The 21872-nt window shown below is 34.8% G+C and overlaps 3 protein-coding genes across 4 annotated transcripts; 1 reads left to right on the top strand and 2 right to left on the bottom strand.

Moving 5' to 3' along the window:
- The first annotated feature begins 347 nt into the window (after positions 1–347).
- Positions 348–3575, top strand: gwl (serine/threonine-protein kinase greatwall). The gene is made up of 11 exons (XM_090179673.1): positions 348–529; positions 588–643; positions 710–810; positions 875–966; positions 1036–1264; positions 1335–1447; positions 1508–2425; positions 2490–2646; positions 2727–2840; positions 2903–3004; positions 3075–3575. Exons 1-11 carry the CDS (start codon positions 437–439, stop codon positions 3230–3232), a joined length of 2133 nt encoding a protein of 710 aa, XP_090035799.1. The 5' UTR covers positions 348–436; the 3' UTR covers positions 3233–3575.
- Positions 3322–8898, bottom strand: jumu (Forkhead box protein N4 jumeau). 2 transcript variants are annotated; one of them, XM_090179676.1, is made up of 5 exons: positions 7935–8898; positions 6697–6739; positions 6428–6623; positions 6117–6364; positions 3322–6004 (listed from the first exon to the last, which is right to left on the bottom strand). In XM_090179676.1, exons 1-5 carry the CDS (start codon positions 8792–8794, stop codon positions 5765–5767), a joined length of 1587 nt encoding a protein of 528 aa, XP_090035802.1. In that variant the 5' UTR covers positions 8795–8898; the 3' UTR covers positions 3322–5764. The 2 variants fall into 2 exon arrangements, with proteins under 2 accessions (XP_090035802.1, XP_090035801.1); XM_090179675.1 differs by having other exon boundaries at positions 3324–6007; positions 7935–8894.
- A 1089-nt stretch (positions 8899–9987) lies between these two features.
- On the bottom strand, positions 9988–12364 carry eIF2D (eukaryotic translation initiation factor 2D). Its single transcript, XM_090179674.1, has 7 exons — positions 12202–12364; positions 10915–12048; positions 10757–10846; positions 10609–10698; positions 10423–10543; positions 10181–10352; positions 9988–10114 (listed from the first exon to the last, which is right to left on the bottom strand). Exons 1-7 carry the CDS (start codon positions 12255–12257, stop codon positions 10047–10049), a joined length of 1731 nt encoding a protein of 576 aa, XP_090035800.1. The 5' UTR covers positions 12258–12364; the 3' UTR covers positions 9988–10046.
- Positions 12365–21872: the final 9508 nt, after the last annotated feature.

Raw genomic sequence — 21872 nt, 5'->3', positions numbered from 1 at the left:
CAAGATTAATAGAGTGTTTGATTAATTTTTGTTTTGTAGTCGCTATCATTAGCGTAATTACACGTCTTCATAAAACAGAGGGTTCAAAAGGAATGCAGAAGGGGAATATCTCACGGAATTGATCAAAGATAACTATTACTTATCCCATTAAAAGATACTTAAAATACTTAAAATAGTAAAAAATAGAGGTTGTACGATATCACCTTTTAAACAGACCGACTTTTCACGTAAAAAAATTTCATTGGAGAGTAGCGCCATCTGAACGCTGGAGTTTTATTTAGGTTTTAACAGTATGGTGGCGGCATCTACAAATACTAGGAAAAAAAAAAAGATAACGAGATTCAAATAATCTTAAATCTTCTGAATAGCACCTGCTCCGTGGTTGTTTTAAAACTCTTCCATTATTAAGACGTGCATTTATGAGATTTCGTTAAAAATGGACAGCGTATTGAATCAAGCACGTAAAGAAAACGTAGAACCATCAAATTTAAAACAAGGGAATGAATCAAAATCACAAGGCGTTATTAAGGTAAATGAAGAATCTCCTGTGTTACGGACCTAAATACATATTTTTTTTCCATTTAAAGTTACCAAGTATTCAGGATTTCAAAATTATTAAACCAATTAGCCGTGGAGCATTTGGGTATTATTTGTAACTGGCCTGCAATAATCACAAGAACAAAATACTAATGATTTTATTATATTTCAGAAAAGTGTTTTTGGGTCGTAAACTTCACAATGACAAATCCATATATGCTATCAAAGTGATGAAAAAATCTGATATGATTAACAAAAATATGGTTAATCAAGGTGATAGACACTTTTGAACAAGATAAATTTAATTTGTTCTGTCTAATGGTATTTTTGATATTAGTTTTAGCGGAAAGGAATGTGCTTGCAGTCAGTCATAGCCCTTTTATTGTAAATCTGTTCTATTCAATGCAGTCAAAACAAAACATTTATTTGGTAGGCAACCCCCTGAACTTATAATAGACTATCTACACAATCACTCTTTTTATTAATTTTTTGTCGTAGGTTATGGAATATATGATTGGTGGAGATGTTAAATCATTGTTACATATTTATGGTTATTTTGATGAAACAATGGCAGTTTTTTATGCCTCGGAAGCTGCACTGGCCTTAGAATACTTGCATAGCCATGGTGTTATCCATCGAGATTTAAAACCGGATAATATGCTTATTTCAACAACAGGCCATATCAAACTAACTGATTTTGGACTGTCAAAAATTACCTTGCAAAGACGTAAGCAGTAAATTTATGAAACAGGATTAAAGTAATGAAAATTTCAAATTTCTTTCATTTATTAATGAAGAGATCCAATTAGTGGATGTACTGGGTACCCCTTCTACAGGATCTGATGGTCGCTCTTACCAAACAAATAGAACACCTGGCCAGTTGCTTTCATTAACATCTTCCTTAGCTTTTGTGAGTTAATCAATTTTATTAGTCTATGAAGAAACCATTTTTTAACTGCAATATCTCTAGAGTTCACCATCATTACACGGAGAAATGCAGGACTTTAGAAGCTTATCAGAAACACACAGCAAAACTTTACCTCGTTTTAACCTTGCCTCAAAATATCCTGGAGATTTGGTTAAGATGTTAAACTTTGATAAAGAAAGACCCTGTTCCGCCAATGACAGAGTATCAGAATTTAAGATAAATATGAAAAACCTACGCACATCAGATGATGCTTTAAATGGTTCCTTTACCAAAAGCGAAGGACATACTGGGAGTTCCGGTGAAGAATTTATTTCAACGAATTCAAACTACAGTCCATGTGAAGATGCTATCGGCCAGATATCCTCAACCCCTGTCCTGAATAGAGGAGAAGACCAAATGAGAGCAGCTCTGTTGAACCGTTCTTGCCAACCAAGTACAGTCAGAAACCATCATCAGATAAAACAACTGCAATATAGTTTTGACCACACGTTTGAAGATTCTCCAGTGCCAAAAAAGCAATCTAATCATAGCAGTGATGAAAATATATTCAGAAAACCTAATTTTAGTAATTCCCTGAAAAGAAAAAGGGTTAGCTCTATCGGAAGTCCCGATGACATTGAAACAAAGAGAGCAGCTACGTCGGGACTAACAGGTCTCTTCGATGGCCTTTGCTTTGATCAGAACATGTTGAACTCTCCAATGAGAACATTGTCACCTTTCATAAACATTTCCTGCGATGAACATCCGGTTTCTGAGGTCAATGAAATACTTATTTCACCCATTGAAGAAAAGATTTTATTCACCAAAGAGCGCAACTACAATAGTCCAGAGAATCCGGAAAAAAAAGTCACTCGGTTTATCGGAGTTTTTTCATCGGATTCTACGATAGCTAGCACGCAAGAATCATTTGAGTTTCCAAATGCGAAAGAAGTTCGTTGGAGGAATCCCCGAGTTATTACTGTAATTACAAAATTGCACTTGTAGGACTTACATAATACTTTACGCAACATGGTTTATGCTTCAGATTGGAAATACTCCAAAAACACCCTTTCAAGTTCATGTAAACACACCATACAGAACACCTAAAAGTGTTCGACGGGGGCCACAACCAGTGAGTGATGATAAGATTCTTGGGACCCCGGATTATTTAGCTCCAGAACTCCTTCTTCATAAAGAACATGGCAAGTTCAACTAATACCTTATATAGTTTTCCCAAATAAGCCGCGTTGTAATAACTTAATGAGGAAGTGCTTTTATTTAGATGCTAAAGTTGACTGGTGGGCTTTAGGAGTGTGCTTATTTGAATTTTTAACTGGAATTCCTCCTTTTAATGATCAAACGACAGATGCTGTATTTAGCAACATTCTAAACAGGGGTAATTAATTAGGAGTACTACTATTTAGTAAAAATCTAAACATTAAAACTTTTGTATTTTAGATATACCATGGCCCGAAGGTGATGAGGAATTGAGCTCAAATGCCCAAGAAGCCATTCAAAGTTTGCTTACCCCAGATCCGTCCAAAAGACCAGATGCGAAAGGTATTTATTAATGAAAAACTGAAAAAGTGATATAAAATACATATGGTGATAATAACCCAACTTTTAACAGCGTTAAAAGAGCTTGAACTATTTGAAACTATTCCTTGGGAAACTCTTTTGGAGCAACCAGCCCCCTTCATTCCTCAACCGGATGATGACACAGATACTACTTATTTCGATGCCCGCAACCAGGCGCAATGTTTGAATGTTTCCAACATAGAATTTTAAATCCCTTCAGAAAATTTTTAAATACTGTGTAATATTAACGCGAAACCAAAATTTTTTTTAAATATAAAACAAGTGACAAATTTTTGAATGTGAGATGACAAAAGTTCATAACCTATTATTTTGTGATAGTTTTCAAAAGTTTTAAATAGTGAGATTTGAGTTTTTATAATATAAAAATAAAGACAATTTTATATTTTGTACAATCATTTTCTATTCTTTAAAAAATGATTGTTTTTTATACATAGTAAAATAAGAACCCAGTCAAATTTTTGCCGAACTATTGTACAGTAAAATAATTTCTTTCCTAAATTATTATACTGGTTTTCTGAATGCTTTTTTTTAATATTATGCCGAATTTTTGTCTTTTGGCATGAAATTGTACAAAAAATTAATTTCAATAAATATATTGAACATGATGGAGAATAGATTTTTAATTTAATAAGATGAATTAACGTAAATATTTCAGCTGTATTAAGTACCTAATTAATTTTATAAAAATGGTGCTCATAAAAAAAAACGTAACTTGGTTCAATAGTTTTGTATCAAAGTATTAAATTGAGATCAAATATTGGTTAAAAGATAAAAAAATATTACAGTAAAATATGAAGAGGAAAAAAAAACATAAAAATTGGCAAAAGATATTTGGCAGTGTTTGATAATGCTGCTTATTGACTTAAATCCCTTTGGTTTTAATATTATTTCCAAACAATTATTGAGCACATTCAGAGAAAGGGGGTGATATGACAATGATCTGAGTAAAAAACTTTCCGGTAGAAATACAAATTATTTTTCTTGTTTTAAGGCTTTATAATACTGCATATTTTATGCAAATTATTCCTTATTTGCAGGCACAGATTAATTTTAAGTATTTTGGGAGATAACTTATCACCTACATTGAACATTAAAAAAATAACAGGATCCCCTTTAGAAGGGGACAATCATAAACCCTGTGCCAAATGAAATTATTTGCTGATTGAAATATATATTTCCAAATTACCAGTGTTATTACAAGCTTATTCTAGAAAATATAACAGATACAACCCTCAATCCTGACCTAACCCGTTCATTGCGTGTATTACATTACCTTATAAAAATGCTTCATGCTAGAAAAAATTATTTACAATAGATCAAATATTTAACATTACAACCATTAACTTTTTTTTTGTTTCACACCAATTTAACAATGAAGCTTCCCTCTATAATACAATGTACAATCTAGCGTTGCAAAAATACAATTTGTTTATCTAAAGGTTCTAAATCACATTGACAATGCTTTCATTTTTGATACAAAATGGCACTGCTTTTACCAAAAGCAAAAACTCTCTCGTCAATAAACAAATTTTTTCAATAAGCTCTAAAAACTCAACGATGTAGAAAATTTCTCTTTGCAATTTATTGCACAACAAAAAGACACATTGATTGACGAGTAAATTAAATAATTCCTTTTTAAAAGAATATTATTTAAACAACATTGCAAATGCAATTACCTAATGAATGTGTTGCGATCAAAGCAAACTCAAAACCATTGAATGAGTCTCGAATCAGTTTTAAAATAATTTATGACACATGTAATGATGATGTTTTGAGATCATATAATGATGTGATTTGGTGAAAATTTGCTAGTTTACACAAACAAGTTGTTTGGTCATTTATGTTTAAAAGATTACTTTTAAATACAACTAGGAAACACTGCCTTTCACCAGAGTACATAATATGGAATGTATTGACAGTGGTATTACAGCTTAGCTGATTCAATGGTTTCAAGTTTGCAACTTATTGATGTGAACGGTGCAATAAATATGAGATGACTTTTAGACAAATTTACAACAAAAAATATAAATATTTTTGTTTTATCGAGAGATGGTACAAACAAGTGCCAGTAACAAGGTGTTCAACTGAACCCTTCTAAGAAAACCTAATTACAATTATTACCAACTAGCTCAACTAGTCTCGTGATATCTTATTAGATATACGTAACTATAAACCACGATAAGACTATGAAACAACAAGGTGAAACTACAAAATGTGATAAAAGCCCCGTAAGATTTGTACACTTTTCAGCATATAAAACGAGAAATGTAAAAAAAGACTAGTGCGTATAAAAAGATGTCTCTCATGGTAAAAGTGTGAAAATATAACTTTTTTCCATTAAAAAAAATGGAAACATTTTAAAAGTCAATGATGATGATAATTGGCCTTATTAAAAACTTTGATTTATCAATTTCGTTTATCATGTAAAATATGATTGTCAATTAATAGATGAATTTTTAGTGACTAGCTTTTTTTTTCACATTTTAAACCTCAATAGTTTACAAAAAATAAACTTCTTAAGGCACAAACTTTCTACAATTTTTTCTAAAAAAGGGGAGAGAGAAAAGAGGGGACGGTTTGATATCTTATACATGTACTAAAAAGTGTTCTTCGTTTAACTAGATATTAGAAAAAATATCACTTTTTTGAAAACATTTTTTCCTCAGAAGCTGTGCGTCTTTGGCGTAGGCAATTTTTAACTCATACTCATATTACTCGCATTCATCTTGCATGTCCTGTACTTGTTACGATGCTTTCTTGATTACTTAACATAGACGTTGATGACGATACATTTTCATTTTCAACAGGACTATAGACATAATTACAGTGTATAAAAGACACTGCGTTTGACGTTGGAACGGGAGAGGGTGAGTTGCCTATTGGGGTGTTTAACAGTGACGAGTTTGATAAAGTATCCCCTAGAAACTCGAGTCGCTCATGGTCCAAATCGTCCCAAAGCCCCTTCTTTAAAACACATAACAGACATTTCAATTAAACATGTAATTAACATTTGCAATTATACAAACACGAACAAATCACAAAGTTATATAACAATTTCAAAGCCTCTTCATACCTGTAGCTCTAAATCATCAAGTTGAATGCTGTTTTCGAGTGAAAGGGGACCCACTTCTGGAGAATTCATGCCACTACTGTCCACAATAGACGGAGGTTCAATCTTTATTTTATTCTTAATCCGTTCTATTTCCTCTTCAGTTGAACTGACAACTGGTTGTTGAGCATCATCCGAATCTGCATCTTCTTCATCTAAAGTGGGATCTGAAAGTGGCTTCATTTCTCCCTTTTCCAACATTTCCAATTTTTCTGAAATATAAATATTACATTGAAAATAAATCATCCACAATAATAATAAAATAAATCCATTACCAGGGTCTGCCATGCTTCTTCGGATTTCACCAGCATTTCTACTTCTCCACTTTCTTAATTCTTCTTCCATTTTAGTTACTTTAGCTGGGTTCATAGCCCATAAACAACCCTTTCGTGTTCCTCCAGCGTTAATAGGGACTGGCTTGTCTACTTTCTCAAAGCATTTGTTTAGCGATAAGTTGTGTCTGACAGAATTCTGCAATAATTAAAAAAAAGTTACTCGCTAGTTTCCTGGGAGCAAAATTATTTTTTTTTGTACTGGTACGCACTTTCCATCCAGCTGGAGCTGTTTTGAAGTATGGGAAATGCTCCCTAAAAATGATTATTTCCATTAATAAAGAGTCACAATGAAGTACACTATAATGAAGGTTTTTGGGATATTTTCTGCTTATTCAACCGACATAACAAATAGGAATGCACTGATATGGGTACAGCCGATATATCATTAAGAAAGTTTGCAAGAGCATATCTTAATGTGTTTCTTTTCATTTTACATGATACATATTTTCTATCACAACTTTAGCGAATAGCTAGTTAATCGAGAATTTTCTTATTTTTAATTTTTTCCTGAAAATATTTTATTTAACCGGTATCGGCCAAAATCGGCTTAAATAATTTAAGACTATAATTACAATTTCCTCGGTAAAGTTAAATATTTTTCAAGCAAAATGCCTCACTAAATAACACTTCATTATTGTTAGAGGTATATTTACTAAATACAAAAAGGAATGGAAATACCAGATAATTGGAGGTCAAAGGCCTTACAATAACTATACTATAAGCGTTTCTAAATGAAGATCATTGATATAGAAGGGTGGAGGGAGTAGATTCCGTTTCCTAAGACCACGGCCTATTACGCGAGGGGCTGATTACTCCCTGAAGTCGATGTACAAGCCTGGAGTTTTGACTCTACTAAAGTGATTACGTGATTGATTACCTAAAGCATTACCATAGCCAATACTGCGATGCATACGCCTGTAATCGGTGTATATATTTTTAGCAAGTAGTTAGTCCCTCTCTATTACGTCATCATAGTCGAATAAAAATTTTACTTTAGGTATGCAATTTCGCTATTTGTGTCTCCCGCGGCAGACCAATTGGGTATTTTTTTTTTTTTATAAAAGACGCGCCTACGCCCGCATTTGGATATTGATTTATTAAACAATCTAGAACGATAAGGCTATAATGTTTTTTCATCATCTTAGTTTTGGACTAATTTAGCGAAAAATTGTTAAATGCTCAAAAAGTAGGCGTTAAGGTTTGATTATTGTACTTCCCACACATGAGCATTAAAGTTCAAATAGACAACAGGCTCAAATAAAAACAGTATAAAACCAAGTAATAAAAATATGCCTAATGTTGTGATCGTGCCGCGTGTGGTGAATGAACTACGGTATAGCGGGGTTTTTTTTTTAATAAAAGGGGTTAGCCTTACACGACCACCTGACTCTCGATCGATTTTTATGGTGCGATGGAGACACGAAGTCCGGTACGAAAATTAACTTACGTCATGAAGTTGTATATTTCGTTGACAGGCAAACTGCCAGATTTGCTGTTCTTTAAAGCCATGGCTATGAGACAGCTGTAGGAATAGGCTGGTTTTGGGAATTTCTTTTCGTTTTCGTTCAACGTCGTTACTATGTCAAAGGATTTGTTGTTAATGTTGGCTTTGCCGTTGATTTTCTTTTTGTTTTCCACCATTTGATGTTGAAGCTGAGACTGGTTTTGAAGGGTATCTGACAGTTTTTCGGCTTCTTTTTGTCCGTTGTTTAGGTTGGATTCCATGTTAGATTCGAGCTGCGTTTGTTGAATACGTGGCTCCTGTCCCGAAATATTTTGCACCAGATATATGGGTACCGTCATTCCTTGAGGACTGGGCGACGGGGTTACGGGCATTTGGGACGAGTGGTGTAAGGTTATATTATCGGCGTTGTCCACGTCGGAGAACAGGGCGGGATTTTGCCCCATTATTTGACTGTTCAAGGTCACGTTGGTCTCGTTTAAGGTGATCGAACCTCCCGTTGAGGTGATCATGGGGCTAAGAGCAGTTGGCATAGATAGGGAGATGGGTAGTCCGGTTTGAGGGTTCACAAACAGACCGCCAATAGTGTCAAAGTCCATGTTGAAACCGTACAAGGGCGTTCCGTTAATCCAAGTGACACCTACACCATCAGCGTCAATGGCTATGGTATCCATAGCATCCATGGGTTCCGTCAAAGTGGCTGGCACGAGACTGGTCAAAGTTGGAGAATTTTGTTGTTGACCGCCGTCCGAAAAGATTTGGCTAGGCATTAATTCGTCTATCTCCGATCTCATGTCGTTATCTATCATTTCTTGGAGTTTAAACGAATCCCCGTACAAATCCATCTCTTACAGTTTTAAGCAGCGTTTTAAAACCACCAAGTTCATAATAAAAGTATCAAAAAGGGTCGCTTTAGCTAATCATTGTCGTACATGCATCTCGAGTTACGCGTAAATCTGGTCGGATAAAAATAAGAAACGACATATATTAAGTTGTGATATTCGATTCCTAGTAATTATTGGCCAACTCACAAATTACTACCAAAATCAATATGACACAATCCTTAACATGTAGGTCATGCAACAACAAATATGTACATGTTCAAAAAACGTTTCGTTTTCATGTAAGACTACGGAGGTACACTTCGTGTTATATTAAGTTAAAAACATAAATGTCCTCCATTGAATATTTTTTAAGTTACTTTTGATTCAAATCGGTCGTTATTTTCCCAAAAACCCATTTCATATATTTTTTAAAAATTATCCCAGATTTGAAATCGATTCAAATAGGTGCGCAGAAAGCAGGAATATCAATATTCAAGGGATACACTAAATAGGTGAAAATGCATCGAATAGACCAATTTCATAACAATAGAATATGGTTTTTAGGCTTAGCGACGATCTACATGAATTTGTAGGCCTAGAGAGGCTGGCCGTCGGAACTTCCCGCCGGGAAGAGAGGGGGAGATTCGAGAGAAAAAGAGAGAGCAACAGGAGCGCCGTACAACTAGAAGATCAGTCTAATTTTTGACATTTTGCACTCCGAAAAAAGAAAAATTGATACTCACCATTTAAAAATTTCGCACCTTTGATAGCAGATTTTCATGTTAAATTGTAAAATTAGCCCGAAATATATTTGTTAAATCAATAACCTTACACAGAAAGCACACCTCCATTACGCACGTTAGGGATCGGTAAAGAAAATTTCAGACAAAGAGTGAATTTTTGAAAATTCGCGCTCCCTATTGGTGCGTATATATCACGTGGCTAGTTGCGTTTTGATTTGTTAAAATGAATTCGTTGGAGAAGCCACTCACCGATTCTATAAACAATGGATAAATATATAAATACACCCGTACATTTCCCTGTTGTTATATTATTAAAACTGCAGACTTTGTAACCAATGAAAAATATAAAATAAGTCCAAATTATATGGCTTCTTCAACCGCCATTTTAAAATTTTATCACTTTTCCATACTTTTAAATAAAGAACTTCAATGTGGACTCGAAATGTTAAATTATGAAATTAATAAAACAAGTTTTTATAACTTATAATTTTTCAGTATTAAAAATACCATAATTTATTATTTAAAGAATATTATTTTTTCTTTGAGGACGCATGTTTATCTAGCCCAATTATAAATTTCTTAGGAATTTTATATTCATCTAGAATTAAAATTAGGTCTTTTAATATCTTGATAAATTCATTAAATAATATGTTGAAAAATATACCTAATAGCAACTTTCCCACAAATTTCGTCTGATTTCCTTGAATGAGAACTTGCATACACTTCTTGTTGGCGCAATGTGATACGCTTGTGCTAGCAGCAACACCAAGTTGTACTTGATGGGCAAATATTTCAGTATTAATTCCATACGTTTCAAGATTATAGATCAGAGTTACCTTGAAATAATTGATATTACTAATTAATATTATTTCATATTTTAAATTTTACTGTAATTTAGGAAATTACTTTTTTATTTCCACTTCTCTGCGCAATATTGATTTCTACAGAAGGGATTTTTCCTTTACCAGTTACTCTTCTGCCATCGGATAACACAACTTCATACCCTGTGGACATTTTCGCAAAACACCTATTTAGACAAAAAAAATTGTTAATTTAACACTTACAATTGAGTATTAAAAAATGTACTTAAACCTTGAGTATAGTTCTTCCCATTTAAAATGTTCAATGTACTCTGATTTGTTTAATAAAGCATGAGCTAAAATTGGATCCAATGTAACGAAACTATAATGAAAAGAAATATTAATATAATATCCAAAATCAAATTTGCATTTCAAATTACCTTGGATCATCCTTTTTTTGAATATCTTCATTTTTGACATAATCTGATAGAAATTGCCGGACTTCAGTTGCAGACATACTTGTTCCTTTACTGAAACATACAAATGGATATAATAAATTATAAGATTATGATATATTACAAATTAATGATATATTTACCCAATTCTCCGAGTACCAAAGATAGGCACAACAGCTGCAGAAACAACAAATAATTCTTGAATTTGTGGGGGTGAATATTCCACTTTGGCAGGTTTTTCTTCTTCAATGTTTGATATTGGGGCCTTCTCAACCTTGAATCCGTGAAGCAATTGGTGATTTAAATTTACGGAGACTATACTTTCCACACCCTTTTGTAATTCTTTAACTTCTAAGAGTCCCATTTTTTGCATTTCCCTGAGAAAAACTGAAATTTTTTTATAACTACTCTTTTTCACATCCAAGCTTTGACTGGCTGGACAACAAGGTAGTAAGTGAGATTTGTGAAATGTGCTAACCAGAAGGGGAAATTCGACCTTCCTCATGCTAGTTTTTAATGATGATAGGAGACAATTTAGGAATAATTCATCCATATTATCAGATGGGTTTCTCGTATCATCGATACTTTCGGAAGGCTGGTTATTTGGTGATTCAGTGCCATTGCTAACCCCTTGTTCTTCACCATTATCAATGCTGCCAATATCTATTTCTAGATGATTAACACCATCAACCAAAGCATCATCATTAGGATCACTTAAATCTGGCATTTCTTCAGAGCTAATTGAAGTTTCTTCAACTATAGGCAAAATACTTTTGTCACCACTTGCCCAGAGGTAATCTCCATAGGTGTGAAGAACATTGACAGCCTTTCCTTTTCTCTCATCACCAAATAAATCCTTTGCAGAAATCAGTGACTTTCCAATACCAACTGGTGATTTGTTGCCTAACAATTTGATACTGCATATCTGCCCTTTCCTTAGGTTGGCTAGTTTTTCATCAATACTATTGTCCTCTTTCAAAATCACTCCAGGAAGCATTAGATCTGCACCACCGGCTAGTTTCTCAAAAACTGGAGGCCAAGTAGTAAGAGAAGCCATTAGGTTACTGTAGGTCCATAAAGTGTAAACTGTTGGGAAAACTTCATTTTCTAGCTCAAAGAAAACCGGGTTGTTGTCTTTGATATATAAGATGACCGATTCACCGCTATGGGTGTAAAGCTTTGATTGTTGCATTTCATCTTTATTTGATACTAAGGTTGACAATTCTTCAGAAGAAAGTTGGGGAAACTGATTACCCAAGTAGGTCCTTAATTTCTTTCTGAAAATATAATAATTTTTTTAAATGACCTAGTACTTCCTTAAGTTCATTTATCTTGGGACTTGGATGGTTTTTGGTACTTGGTTAAATTGGTTTTCAGTTTAAATTTGAAACTTTCTACTAATTCTAATCTAGGCATATTAATATATTTACCTCTCTGATCCTTTGATCATGGAATTAGACTTAACTCTAAACGGTTTCCGAAACATTTTTAACTATAAACGTGAAAAAATAATTTATGAAAGATAAAAAACTTTGACGCGTCACTCTGCGTTGAGTCAGTTCTCTACGTCTTTAAAGACAGTGCCGGCACTGCCGGCTGCCGGCCTATATTTTTTTTAATAAAAAATTAGAAGGCCGTGGAGTGCAGCTGCAGACAGCCATTCGCTGACTTAGTTCCAAAACTAGGTATATCTAAAATTTTATTTTAAGGAAAATAATTAAAATATTAAAAAATAGTGTTACGAAATTTCTTTTAAATTAAAAAAATTATCATTGTGAAATTAAGATTGAAATGACTTTCGAAAAAAAGGGAATTCGCGTAAGCCGATTTACTTGGTTTTGGAACGTTGTTAACAGCAGCTGCTGCAGCTCTGCGGGTATCTGCAGCCTGCAGGGTGTTAAAGGGGCTCCAAAGTTCGGTGGCAAAAAAAAAAAAAGAAAATTGAGCATGCGTTTCATTCCCCCCAGCCCCTCACTCGGCTTTGGCATTGGCATTATCTTTGGCAGAGTCAACCGTAAATTTCGCACTTTACTGACTTCACGCACCTTTTGCCACCGAACATTGGAGCCCCTTTAATGATTGGACATCCAGGGTCACATGATTGTTTTGTTGACTTTTCAATCGGGAACTCCGGGAAGAAATTACTATTACCAAAAGTATATAACCAAAACTTTCGAGAATGCTTATAATGTTAATGCAGGAAACATGTATCTTCGCCATGCTCCCGATGATTTTTCAAAATACAATTTAGAAGATAAAAAAATGCGGTACCAAATACATTGTACACTACGTTTCTAAAACTATTACCAAGAATTCTATATTTTTAGCGCTAATATATCCAAATTGTATCTTTAATTTTATCTATACAAATAAAAGGTTCGTAAACTTACTTATAAGGAGACATCCCGATTTTGTTCAAACTCGGGGGATTAATAGACCTTTATGTAACTTGAACAAGTTGGCAAGCCAAAATATACCTCTCCTCGGAAGAATTGTCCCTAGTGGTATTAATCTCTCGAGATAACCCTTAAAGATTTATCTCCGCAATTCAGAGTTATTTACTAAAAACGTAATCCCGCACGGTATACAATTTAATTATAATTAAAATAATTAAGACTAAACAACCGAGTTTAATTTATTCAGAATATTATAAATTAAGTAATTACAACAGTGAGTTAGACGAACTAGAACAACGCACAATTGCATTTAACCCTGCAGAACAAGTTTTTAGAAGCTCGTTATGAGCGATTGTAACGGGTGGGACAATTCAGTCCGCTCGTCCATTTGATTAATCAGGTGCGAGATTTGTGTTACGGCCACGCCAACGGGGTGATACTTAGGGATAGGGTTGGGACACCCGTGGCGGAAGTATGACAACCACCCGTTGGGGCATTAGTGGTCGTCCTCACACGGCCATCCACAAACTCTGCCTCCCGGACGCCTGGGATTACAGGAGTGAGCCACTACTCCCGGCTGCAGAACAAGTTTATCAGTTAAATGTAATACGAAGCAAATTTTAATGAAAGAAATATCTACAGAGGGTATTTGTATTTTTCTCGCTTACGAAATAACAACACAAAAAACTTTCTTTAAACCACTTCACACGAAAAAATGATAATTAAAAGCCAACAATACCGCCCAAAAGCTCAACGCAATCAAAAAATTAAAATACAAAAACCTAATCGACCAAACTTTGGAGCCAAAACGACCAATAGAAAAATATAATAACAACCCAATCAATCAGACCAGAGCAGAGCAGAGCAAAAATAATTAATAGAAAAATATATAATAACAACCCAATCGATCAGGCTTCAAAGCAAAAATAACCAATAGAAAAATATATAATAATAACCCAATCGATCAGGCTTCAGAGCAAAAACAACCAATAGAAAAATATATAATAATAACGCAATCGATCAGGCTTCAAAGCAAAAATAACGATTAGAAAAATATATAATACTTTCCCAATCAATCAGACTTCACAATCAAATTAACTCATTGAAACATATTATTAAGCAGTCAAGCAATAAATTAATTCAAATACTTTGTTATCAGAAATAAATAAACCTAAACACCGAACGTTGAAAAATTTATGTGAAAAGAAAATCGAAAAACACCTTACCGTTAGCAATACACGGCTTACAACGTACAATAAATGACCCTAGACGGTATAGTTACGGTTCTTCATAAATAAAAACAAACAAACCAATTTATGAACCGCATTAAACATCTTAATCCGTCACGGAAACGTTTAACACAAATTACGCAGACCAACAAACACGTATACAGCTCAAAATTTTCTTCATAACTGAACCACTACGCTTAAAACGTAAATGCGCTAAAGAAACAATAGATAAAAACAAGATGTCACGGACATTTAAGTACACACAATCCCACTGATGTATTAACTTAATAAACCCAAGAGGAATGTTATCGGAAAAGAATTATTCGAGTTACCTGGTTTTGAAAATAAGGTGGCGAAACGCGAACACTTTAATGTAAATTAATTTAAAAAAAACCAAGTTTTTCGAGTTACCTGGTTTTGTAAATAAGGTAGCGAACAAGTGTTTCGAATTACCTGGTTTTGGAAATAAGGTGGCGAAACGCGAACACGTTCATTTAAATTAATTTTTTAAAAAACCAAGTTTTTCGAGTTACCTGGTTTTGGAAATAAGGTGGCGAAACGCGAACACGTTCATTTAAATTAATTTTTATAAAAACCAAGTTTTTCGAGTTGTCTGGTTTTGGAAATAAGGTGGCGAAACGCGAACACGTTCATTTAAATTAATTTTTATAAAAACCAAGTTTTTCGAGTTACCTGGTTTTGGAAATAAGGTAGCGAAACGCGAACGAGTTAGATGGCACCTGTATCAATTGGCACGAAATTCAAATATGACAATAGTGCCTACGTGGGTGGTGGGGTACATTTAATTGAAAATCGACCAAAAACAATAAAGTGGGCAAATGCCCCACTTCTCGGGCTCCGATCCCAAAAATTACGAAAATCCCGTCGAGGCTATAATAGTGCCTACCGATTGAGATATCAATCGCCTTTGTACCACTAACGTACCGCGAGCAATCGTGTGTACGGCAGTTGGTCAAAAAATATTTAGTGGCACACTTATGCTTAACTTCTGGGCATAACAAATATTAAGGGTCACACTTATTTTTTACGCACCTGTTCATACGTTATTCTTATTGCAGGCAGGCTTTCAATGGAATGCGAATATAGCTTCAGCGCGTAAAGAATTCAGGTATGACGCGAAATGGCTAATTAACTCACTTAAAATTAACTTTTTCCAACGCGGCTGCAACCTAAGCTGGAATAGGCCTAGAAGTAACAAAACTGGTGATTTTTGATCAAATTTTACTTACCTACTTCCTGTCGTACGACGTGCGTAAAAAGGGCGTTAAACGCGCGTAAAACGTTGGGGGTCACACTTATTGTTACTTCTGGAAACACGTTGAAAGCTCGGCGCGAACGGCCTTGAAAAATGCGAGAGGGAAACTGGTGTTTAGAACTCTATAGACACGCGGATTTACCATGTCGGAAGTTGCGGGGGTCCGTATACGCTGTCCAAAAAACCTCACTTAGAATTAAAGTTAAGCAACGTAATTGCAAATCTAGGTTTAAGGGAAACCACAGCTATTCAAAAATATAACTCTCATGAAAATCGGACTTAAATTAACGAACGTTATGTAGACTTTTAGGCAAAAATATAAAACCGCGAAAATTGGGGTCCCGTAAATTAACCAGGAAACTATACTTAAATTTAATATTTACTGATATAACTGAAGTTGTATATCCGCTGAATCCTAACCTGACCAAAAATATTTTTTTTAACGTTTTCGGACTTAATTTTAAATAAAATATCAACCACACAAAGCGAAACCACTAAAATAGTAAATTGGGCATTTGCCCAACTTCTCGGGCTCCGATCCCAAAATCACGAAAATCCCGTTGAGGCTATAATAGTGCCTATCGATTGAGATAGCAATCGCCTTTGTACCACTAACGTACCGCGAGCAATCGTGTGTACGGCGGCGGCGGCGGCGGCGGCTACACAGTAGGTGATCGTAATACACACAAATCCCTAAGGATTGTGTGTAAAAACCAAAAACCGGTAATTAAAGACGAACACAAATGAGCCGGTCCTTCAGCCTTCACAAATGAACTATTTCGCGGAAGAAACAAAATTAAAATAATTAATAGATCAAAATATACGGGTGCAAAACCAAATAACATGAATAGAAAATAAATCATATCGCTATCTCGATCATTAAACAAAGGTCAACAAAAGTACAAAAAGTCCCTTCCTTTGCCTGAATTAAACAACTTAAACATTAGCGTATTAGAAAAACAAATTCAAATATTGATGATTAAAAAGTTATTAAAATAATTGAGATTTTTTTATACAGTACTCTCACAAGAAACAACGCCTTGACCGCAGAATATCAAAGTCCACGTACCACGATCTCGGTTTCATTCCCGACACATAAAACCAAGAATAATAAAAATTAACAAGTTGGCAAGCCAAAATATACCTCTCCTCGGAAGAATTGTCCCTAGCGGTATTAATTTTTCGAGATGACTCTTAAAGATATATCTCAACAATTCCAAGTTATTTACTAAAAACGTAATCCCGGTTCAATCCCACTCGGTATAAAATTTTAATTATAATTAAAATAATTGAGACGAAACAACCGAGTATAATTTATTCAGAATATTATAAATTAAGTAGTTACAACAGCGAGTTACGCTCATTTTATTTCAAATTAAACATCTTAATCAGTCGAGAAAACGTTTAAAATAAATTACGAAGTAATGACGACCCAGTTAAAAACCAGACCAACATAAGTGTAAGCGCACGATGTATACAACTCGATAAAAATATACGACTGAAAAAACGAAATAAAATACAAATAAAACGAAAGATATTTAAAATTAAAAAAACTGATCCTAATAAAACGTGAAAATACCCTCCACGTCACGCACATTCGAAATACGCAAAAGTAACGTTATACTATATCCAGTTTAAAGTATTAGAGTATCAAAAACTAAAAATAACGAATAGAAAAATACACAATAACAACCCAATCAATCAGACTTCAGAAACAAAACTCATAGAAAAATACAAAAAAATATTATAACGGAGTCAAGCAATCAGACTTCAGAATCAAAATAATTCATAGAAAAATATTATAACGCAGTCAAGCAATAAATTAGTTCAAATACTTAGAAATCAAGCATAGAAAATATAATATCAAGAAGCGCAACACCTTACCATTCACAAATACGATTTTTAACGTTATTATAATGAAACCGTATAAGCTTTTGGGCATGACTTACGCTCTTAAAGGTTCCTCTAAGACTGGACGATTTTGCGGGAAAAAGGAAATAAACTTAAAAAATAGTATATACAAATATAAGACAGAAAAAACAAACAATACCAAAGATTAGACAAAAAAGAACGTAATCTCGATCAGTTAAAAAACACAACAAACAAGATTAAATCAACATAATTTCATTCGTAAAAAAACCAGATTAGGCCTTCATAAATTCATTCTTAAAAAAATTCAAGACTTTATTACCTATTATGCTTACGATGAGTGTCTTATTTTCAGTGAAGCTAAGCAGCTATCGGGGGTTCTGTGATAGAGCGCTCGACTGCCAAGCCGAATGGCCTGGATTCGAAACCTGGGTGGCGCATTTGATTTTAATCAATAGAGAAAACGCTAAATTAGAATTTCTTCGATGCAATAATTTCAATTTCAATTCTATTTCAATTAAACCAAAATTTCGTACTCTATTAAATACGCTTCCGATAAAGCTGAAGGTCTAATTTTCAATGAAGCGTAACAAGTGTCGGTGTCAAGCAGGAGGTCTCGGATTCAAATCCCGCCCGATTCGATCGCAAATTGATACTAAGACGAATACCGTAAACAATTGATGGAAACCCTGCCATTGGAAGTTGAGAGGTTGCCATAACACTCAGCACTCGGTCCGTCCCAAAAGTCAATAAGAAGGAGTTGGAGAAAAAACGCTCATACATACAAAACACAAAAAACCACAAACACAACAAGCACATCCGTCATAACACAAACTCAACATTCCCACCCAACACCTAAACATTACAAAAAAATATCCAATCAAACTGAGTTAAAACTGACCGTTAACGAAAAGCAATAACCAAACCCAACCCAACCGCAAATTTATCCGTTAACGCTCACCATCACACGGTGGTTTTGCCAATCTTTCGACTTCGTTCCCTAATTCCAAGCAATTGCGAACGCGGATTTCGAGTTAATGCGTACGCAATGATTACACAAATGCGTACACGTTCGCAGGACACACACACAGACACGGTGATTGTAAAACCCCTCCTAGGTTACATAGTACCCTCGGAGAGGTAAAAATCCTAAAGGGAATTTATTCAATGGGCAACCGTTTTGCTATGGCAACGAAACAGGTTTTTGACAACAAAATATAAACATTTTCCCATTAAAAAATTGAGTAATTATTAATTTCGGGACTGAACACCCTTTGGGTATGAACGAAAAACTTTCGATTCACGGATATTTTTTATGTAATAGTTCTGTAATTTAATTTTGTATATATATAATTTGTTTAGAGCTTATTTGTTTATTATTCCCATTTTGACCAATTATTTTGTGTTTGAATGTCTCGTTGCTTTTAGCGGACTCATTTTGCGGGTGTTAAATTTTTTCTTATTCTTAGTCTTAATTTTGTAACCGCGTCTAAGGCATATTCTGCCGAAGTACCGCGTTTTTGTTATAAAAATTAACTGTCCTATTGGCGGATCTTAAAATTAATTTTGTTAGGGTATAAAAGTAGGTAAATAAGCATGTAAAGGTACTGTTACGCCCAAAAACGTTATTTTGAAATCGGTCAATTACCCTTGTTTTACCAGTTTTACTTTATTCATAATGCAATGGCCGTTGGTGGCTTCTTCTTCTCGCTAAAATGGATATTTTACAAACTTCTGTTATTATTTATTTTATGTCATTTCGTTTACTTTTACAAGCATATTCACACGAGCCAGCAGCCGTTGTTAAAAACTTGTTGAAAAAATGAGCAACAAACGTTCCAGCTAGACCAGCCAGACTCATCAGCAAAATCCGATTACCCAAATAGGAACTACCAACAACGAGTGGCTAATCGGAGCTCGGAAGTTTAAGTATTCGAAGACAATATTACGAGACGAAGCTGCTCGATTTATACAATAAATTCCGTTTACTACATATAAGCTTGGGAGATCTTGACAAATCGCTTCAATAACACCCGAGAAATTGTTGTAAAACACATCCAAATCTGAAAAAAACCTGCCTTGCGTGACGCAGGAATCGTCACCACCTTTGAGAACGCTCCTACATACCACCACCGAATACATAAGGGCGCTGAAGGTTCTCAACGAACCAGTGGAACATTGGAACGCCAATCTACTGCATCTCGTCCAAGAGAAGTTAGATCAATAATAATAGGAACTATTTACATTCCTTGGGAAACGGGCCAGAGCTCTAGAATCAGCTAATAAACGCATCTTCAGACGAGCTTTGGAACATGGTGAAGAAGTGGTCTTTGTGTTTCAACTGCTTACAACCTCAACATTAGAGCAATTCAAATCTAGTCACTGTAGAAAGTGCAACTCAAGGAGTAACACGCTTCTACAATCCAGATTCACAAGAGAAAGATCAAGGTTATATCTGGAATTATTTCGTGACCCTCTCGTGATAGCCATGGAACATTTTAAGTTATTTTTCATTCTGCAACAGTTCAAGCCTAAGGAACAGACAATCAACTCTAAGGAACAGACAATCAACTCTAAGGAACAGACAATCAACTCTAAGGAACAGACAATCAACTCTAAGGAACAGACAATCAACTCTAAGGAACAGACAATCAACTCTAAGGAACAGACAATCAACTCTAAGGAACAGACAATCAACTCTAAGGAACAGACAATCAACTCTAAGGAACAGACAATCAACTCTAAGGAACAGACAATCAACTCTAAGGAACAGACAATCAACTCTAAGGAACAGACAATCAACTCTAAGGAACAGACAATCAACTCTAAGGAACAGACAATCAACTCTAAGGAACAGACAATCAACTCTAAGGAACAGACAATCAACTCTAAGGAACAGACAATCAACTCTAAGGAACAGACAATCAACTCTAAGGAACAGACAATCAACTCTAAGGAACAGACAATCAACTCTAAGGAACAGACAATCAACTCTAAGGAACAGACAATCAACTCTAAGGAACAGACAATCAACTCTAAGGAACAGACAATCAACTCTAAGGAACAGACAATCAACTCTAAGGAACAGACAATCAACTCTAAGGAACAGACAATCAACTCTAAGGATTCTGTACCTCAAGCTAGCTTCCAAACTCAACAATTCGTCCAGCGGCTACGATTGAAATGAACACGCTTCAACGGCTCAATTGGCGAAATTGACGCATCCCGATTGAACACCTCTCGGGGCAGTGTTATGCTGACAATCCGACAAAGTATTAATAACACTTTGGAGTTGATGGTGCAAGCAATAATTCAGAACAGTCCGTTCGATCCCGAAACCCTCCGATCCGACGTTTTAATTGTACCTAGACCTCTTGCAAGATTACATTTTCACGGAAAAGAAGTTCTTCAAGATGTCTTTTTCTCTCTAGTTCTTGGTCAAACTTATTGCAAACTCCCCCCCCCCTTTATGACAGTTCTCTTTGCCGTCGTGTTTTAAAGTCTAGCGTCTCGCGCTTTTATTTAAAAATGTTAAACTTTAAATTGTTTTTGTCGCTAGTCTTAATTAAGTTTTGTATTCGCCCAGCAGGCTCATAGGCCGAAGTACCACGTTTATGTTCCTAATAAAACTTAGTTTCCCTTAAGAGTTGGTCTCCTATTACGTTTTTCTCGTTTTATTTACAAAACTGAAATTTTTAGTTATGAAGTCGGCGGTAATAGATCGTTCTATAAAATAGGCCCAAAACCGGCCAAACTTTTCATACAGACTATAAAGCTAGTTCAGCAGGACTAACAACTTTTGTTATTCTTTGGTTTAAGTGAATTCGGCTTATGTCCTGTCTTTATATGAATATTATAGAGACCAACCTTTTAGGAGTTGTAGGAGCTAGGGACCCTAGGTGTTGAAGTATGTTTGAGGTTAAGAATATTTTCATGATCTATGTTTCTTTTTAAACCAGTGAATTTGGGACTAGTATTTTGCTTATTTGACATCATACAGTTATTACAAAAATCATTTAAAATAAGAAAAGCGGCGCGGAAAGCCGGAAATTAGTGAAGCCTAGGCTAGTAACTACACTACTCCTAAAAATCAACTGCTTTCAATTTCTTACGGGTTTGCCAGATAAATATTTTTTATCACACGAAAGCCCGGCCAAACCTTCACCTCCTCCGAACTCAAAAGGGGGAAAGCACACCACACCGATTTTATAGAACGCTCTATTACATTTGCTGTGAAGGAAGTGCTAAAGCACCTTCCTATCTTTAAGATGGGAGGTGACAACAACTTTGACAAGCTCAACGTGCAATATAGCTTGATTTTCTTCCACATT

The sequence above is a fragment of the Leiobunum rupestre genome, chromosome 6 (genome assembly GCF_980474605.1).
Source record: "Leiobunum rupestre chromosome 6, qqLeiRupe1.1.hap1, whole genome shotgun sequence".
In the NCBI taxonomy this organism is placed as follows: Eukaryota; Metazoa; Arthropoda; class Arachnida; order Opiliones; family Sclerosomatidae; genus Leiobunum; species Leiobunum rupestre.
This window is presented reverse-complemented; position numbering and strand designations above follow the sequence as displayed.